Genomic DNA, 6,000 nt, shown 5'->3' with positions numbered 1-6,000 from the left:
GGTGCTGAGAAGAATAAATTATGCAAAACAGTTTTATTGCTGTTGTATATTTACATGGATCACCCAAGAAAGCAATTTAATATCTTTAATTAAAAAGCATAAAAGGAAATGAGCCAGATTTTTTTTTTGCAGACAGTTCCTCTTTTTTTCAGATAAATATATTTACATTAAAAAACCCTTCACCAAAATACCAATCAGTTGAAGCTCTTTAGAACAAAATCTAGTCTTCCAATCCTCTATGGCCTTTTCCCTCAACTTATTTGAAACTCTATTGCCAAGAGCCTGGGATCGAGTCTTTGCTAAGAGGATTGATTTTGTTGAATCACAGGATACAATGTTGTTAAGCTACAAGTCCATGGAATAAATTAGTTTGACATTTAACAGCAGGCCAGTGTTATATTCACCAAGTTTCTCGTCACACAGTTATGAAATTTTTATTTGGTTATGAATATAAAAACATGTTTTGAAGTGCATTACCTCTTTTATTGAAATTCAGAGGGAATTACTCTAAAATAACAGTTTGAAGCATATAGCTACAATGCTCTGATTGTCACACTCAATGGAATGCCATGGGACTTGGTGTACGAGCTAATTGACTCAGGATAGGCAACACAAACGGACCCATGTTGTAATACCATTGGCTCTCTACTGCAATGCCGGCTTGGCTCAGTTAGTCACACGTTTGCCTTTGAATCAATGGGTTGAGGGCGCAAAGTTAAAGTCATAGTCGAGACCCACACCTCAGTGCAGCGATGTTGTAGCTGCCACCCTTTGGTGGAAACCGAGGTTTTATTTACTTATTTGGGCAGAAGTTAAGAGTTTCATGGCACCTAAAGAGAAAAGAGTTCTCGCTGAGACCTGGCCATGATTACGTATGGGAGGTAAGTTGGTAGGGTAACAGGCAGGGTAATATCAAGAGATTACCTCGTCAGCAGATTTTTAAAGTATCAGATTTGGGATATGGGCATTGCTAGCAAGACCACCAATTATTGTCCATCGCTATTTGACCATGAGAAGGTGGACAGCCTTCTTCTCGAACTGCTTCAGTCCATGTGATGAAGGAGCTCCCACTGTGCTGGTGTGACTAATCTAGGCAATAAGGATAATCTAGCAGCCTGGAGACAATACCAGACTAGAGCTAAATGACAGACTGCTGAAGGACACCAAACCACTTGATAGAATGAAGAACTTGCTATCCTGTATCTTATAGTCTTATGTAAAAGAGATGGCACAGATTGTGATAAGCTGAGTGGCCTTCTTCTGTGCCATCTTTATGATGAAACAAATTTCTACACATCACCTCTCCCCATTCAATCCTTGTATTAATTTCGGTCATTGACCAAGATCCAATTCATTTCCTCTCCTTGCTTTTTCAAAATTCATTCACAGGATGTGGGCTTCACTGGCTGGGTCAGCATTTATTGCCCATCCCTAATTGCCCTTGAGAAGGTGGTGGTGAGCTGCCTTCTTGAACCACTGCAGGTCCCTGTGGTGTAGGTACACCCACAGTGCTGTTAGGGAGGGAGTTCCAGGATTTTGACCCAGCGACAGTGAAGGAAGGCGATATATTTCCAAGTCAGGATGGTGAGCGATTTGAAACAAGCACACAGCCATGGCGGGAAGAGAGGGGAGAAATTCCTTGTGTACTTTGTTTAATGCAAAGTGAAAGAAGGTCTGGTTTTAATTCTTAATTACCAGGTTGCATTCTCAAAAACTGCGATTCAGAGCTTCATGTTTCCATGCGAACAGCATGTTGTCCCTTTCTTAATCAGAAGAGGAACTGCATTCCAGTAAAAATTAAAACCCAAACCTGGAAGTTACAATTAACTGACCTGGTAGAAGGTTACTTCACGTATTTAAGATGACATTCTGTCTTTCTGAGCGGTCATTTTGATGGAGACATTGTTTAAACATCTTCGGTAAGAAACAATCTAAGCTATGGAAAGAAATTTAGGAGCTGGAGGAGGGAACAGGTTCAATTGGTTCCTATTGAGTCGTAAGGATTCTAAGGAATTCCTGCGAGCAGTGCACTCCTCTGCCCTCCCACCCCATCCAACCCAAATTTAAAGCTTTAAATAAATTATAATCTTAACAAATCAACATCGCCAGCGGCTCTTCAGAAATGCACCCTTTCTTCTCTTTGTCTTCTTCCATTTAATTTCCGTCTCCTTTCCTCAATCCATCTCATCTCAGGCACTCGAAGCAACAGGGCACGTTTTTAAATAACCTGTAGTACTCTTTCTGGATCTGTTAAATAAATGCACAAAGATAAATGAATTTCATTAGTTACTTAACGTGCGTTTCTAAGATACAAAGTATGAGATAAATGGAATCACGGAATCTTACAGAATTGATCCTTTGTGTCTGTGCTGTCTCTTCGAAAGAAATATCCATGCCCTGTTTCCTAAACAGCAACTTCACTTCATGCATTTCATTGGCCATAAATTGCTCTGGTGTATGCTCAGGGGTTATGATAGGCGCTATGAAAATGCGAGTCCTTTCTTGGCCACTGCTCCACATTGCTGTTGGACTATTTCACCTATAATTATTATTTAAATGGACTCAGGATGATAGAATGTTACAGCACAAAGGAGGCCATTCAGCCCATTGTGGGTGGGCTAGCTCTTGAAAGAGCATTCCAATTAGTCCAACTCTCCCTGCTCTTTCCCCATAACCCTGTAATGGTTTTCTTTTTCAAGTTGAATTCCCTTTTGAATCTGTTTCCGCTGTCCTTTCAGTCAGTACATTATAACAACAAATGTCATTAAAAAAAGTTTACTCATCTTCTCACCAGTTCTTTTACAATATGTGGACTGGAAACTGCAAAGGCTATGGGCCCTGGCAACATCCCAACAATAGTACTGAAGACTTGTGCTCCAGAACTAGCCGCACCCATAGCCAAGCTGTTCCAGTACAGCTACGACACTGGCATCTACCCAACAATGTGAAAAATTGCCCAGGTATGTCCTGTCCACAAAAAGCACGACAAATCCAATCCATCCACCTACTGCCCCATCGGTCTACTCTCGATCATCAGGAAAGTGATGGAAGGGGTAATCAACAGTGCTATCAAGTGGCACTTGCTTAGCAATAATCTGCTCACTCACGCGCAGTTTGGGTTCTGCCAAGGCCACTTCACTCCTGACCACATTACAGCCTTGATCCAAACATGGACAAAGGAGCTGAAATCAACAGGTGAGGTGAGAGTGACTGTCTTTGACATCACGGCAGCATTTGATTGAGTGTGGCATCAAGGAGCCCTTGCCAAATTGAAGTCAATATAAATCAGGGGAAAAACTCTCCACTGGTTGGAGTCAGACCGAATACACAGGAAGATGGTTGTGATTGTTGGATGCCAATCATCTCAGTCCCTAGGCCCAACTATCTTCAGCTGATTCATCAATGGCCTTGCTTCCATCATAAGGTCAGAAGTGGGGACATTTGCTGATGATTGCATAAAGTTCAGCACCATTAGCCATGAGGATAGATTGGCGTGGTTGGGACTGTTTCCCTTGGAGAAAAGAAGGCTGAGAGGAGACTTGATAGAGGTACCTGAGGGCTATGGACAAATAATGAGAAACTGTTCATACTCAAGAGAGTATCAAGACCTAGGGGACACATAATCAAAATAATTTGTAAAGAGAGTAAAAGTGATGTGAGGAAAGATTTTTTCACCCAGAGGGTGGTTGGAGTCTGGAACGATCTTCCTGAGAGGGTGGTGGAGGCAGGTTCAATCGAGGTATTCAAAAGGGAATTGGATTGCTACCCGAAAAGAAAGAAAGTGAAAGGTTACGGGGATAAGGCAGGGGAGTGGGACTAGGTACAACGTTCTTTTCGAAAGCCAGTTCAGACTTGATGGGCCGAATGGCCTCCTTCTACACTGTAAAGATTCTGTGATTCTGTTTATCCCTGGAATCATTCTTGTGAATCTCCTTGGTACTCTCTTCATGCCTTCACATTCTTCCTCAAGCATGGTGCCCAGAACTGGATGCAGTACTCCAGATGAGGCCTAACCATTGTCTTCAACATGACTTCCTTACTCTTGTACTTAATGCCCCTACTAATAAAGCCTAAGATACTATATGCTTTATTAACTGCTCTCTCAACATGCCATCAATGGTGCATAGTGGCAGCAGGGTGTACCATCTATAAGATGCACTGCAGCAACTCTCCAAGGCTCCTTTGACAGCACCTTTCAAATCTGAGATCTCTACCACCTTGCAGGACAAGGGCAGCAGGCACATGGGAACATTGCCAGCTGGAAGATTCCCTCCAAGCCACACACTATCCTGACTCGGAACTATGTTGCCGTTCCTTCACTGTCACTGGGTCAAAATGCTGGAACTCCTTTCACAGCAGCATTGTAGGTATATCTGCACTAGATGGACTACAGCAGTTCAAGAAGGTGGCGAGCCATCTTTAAGTTGTGGGCAATTAGGAATAGACAATAAGTCCTGGCCTTGCCAGTGATGGCCTCATCCCATGAATGAATAAAACTAAACATGGACTGTTTTATCACAAATTAATATTGTGATAGAGTTAATAGGGTCATTTCATTAATCTTGAACCTCTCAAAGGGAGAGTAAGCTAGAGAACATGAATTGATACTTACAATGCTGTGGCTCTAACTCTAACTCACCCCTTCTATTTAGAGCATGGGCTGGTGAATTTACCCTTGTATAAGACTCTAAATCAGGCAGAGGAGAAAAGGAATCTAAGGCTACAGAAATCATTAAAAAAATAGCAAGTTGACAAGGCCATAAACAATGCAAGCCAAGCCCTGAGATCCATTTCCAGGCGGATAAAGCTGAAATGCAGGGAAGCTATATTAAATTTGTTTAGAATCTAGGCTAGGCCACACTTGGAGTACCAAGTACAGCTCTAGTCTCCATATTATAAGAAGGGGATAGAGTCACTGGAGAAAAGGATTTGCATGGATGATGCCACAGCTGAGAGATTATTGCTATCGGCAAGATTGAACAGGCTGGGGCTCTTTCTGCTAGAAAAGAGAAGTCTGAGGGGTGACTTGGGAGGGGCCTTTATAAATATGAAGGTCTTTGATTGGGCAGAACCTGGCAGAAGGATGCAGAGAATAAAGGTATTTCCACTTGTGAGGATAGCAACCCTGGGGCCATAAATATAAGATAGTTATGATCAAATCCAATGAGGAATTCAGGAGAGACTTCTTTACTGAGAGAAGGGTTAGAATGTGGAACTTGGCACAACAGGGAATAGGTTAGGGAATAGTGTTGATGTCTGGGAACCCAGCTAAGTACATGAGAGAATTGCTGATCGGGTGAGATGAAGGTAAGGTTGGGAGGAAGCCACACGTGGAACATAAACGTGGCCTGGACCAGTGGGGCCAAGTGACCCTTTTCTCTGCTTGCAGGGAGAGACACGGCAGCCAGAATGGGCTCTGCCCGTGTTGTAGCTTCTCGGAACCTATGATAGACATTTACAGATGGGATAATGAAGTTTCTTCGATATTTAGAATGCAGCAGCTTAACATCAAAGTGATGTGTGAAGTGACTCTGTTGACATGAGGAAAATGAGACATAAAACTGAGAAGAAAATTGATAGTATTGATTAAAGGGGAAATGTCTAAGAATATTGATTGGAGAGTTAGCGTGTTGTCTGCTCATATTCTTTGACCTTGCCCCGGTAGGGGCGATGAAACCTTTTGCTCACCATAATTGGTTAACTCCACATTGCACCATTGAAAAAAATGTTGTCAAGCTCAGCTAATGTTGACACACACCTTTCCAAATCAATAAACTTTAAACAGCAGAATGTATATTGTGTGCCAAGATCTATCAGGGAATCCTTGCTAAATAAGAGCTGTAATGAGGACAGAAATTACTACTGGGAAAGTGATTTCAAATCTGTTTACTATTTAGTTAAGTGGTGACCTTTTTCTGCCTAAGTGATCTTGCCACAAACTATTACCGCAAGGTTAACCCTCAGCAATTAACCTACAGGGAGAAATAAAACAGATGTTTA

The 6,000-nt window shown here is 42.1% G+C and overlaps 1 protein-coding gene across 2 annotated transcripts in view; it reads right to left on the bottom strand.

Moving 5' to 3' along the window:
- Positions 1-419: 419 nt before the first annotated feature.
- Positions 420-6,000, bottom strand: part of adgrl4 (adhesion G protein-coupled receptor L4) — a 123,672-nt gene continuing 118,091 nt past the window's right edge. The window contains exon 15 of one of the 2 annotated variants that reach the window (XM_078560695.1): positions 420-2,247. In XM_078560695.1, the coding sequence (XP_078416821.1) occupies positions 2,185-2,247 (63 nt within the window). In that variant the 3' untranslated portion in view covers positions 420-2,184. Of the gene's footprint in view, positions 2,248-3,655; positions 3,763-6,000 lie in introns of those variants that run through there. The other variant, XM_078560696.1, reaches the window with a different exon arrangement.

This window comes from Cetorhinus maximus, chromosome 17 (assembly GCF_964194155.1).
Source record: "Cetorhinus maximus chromosome 17, sCetMax3.hap1.1, whole genome shotgun sequence".
Taxonomy (NCBI): domain Eukaryota; kingdom Metazoa; phylum Chordata; class Chondrichthyes; order Lamniformes; family Cetorhinidae; genus Cetorhinus; species Cetorhinus maximus.
Note: the sequence above shows the minus strand (reverse complement) of the source record. Positions and strands in the feature narration are given on the sequence as shown.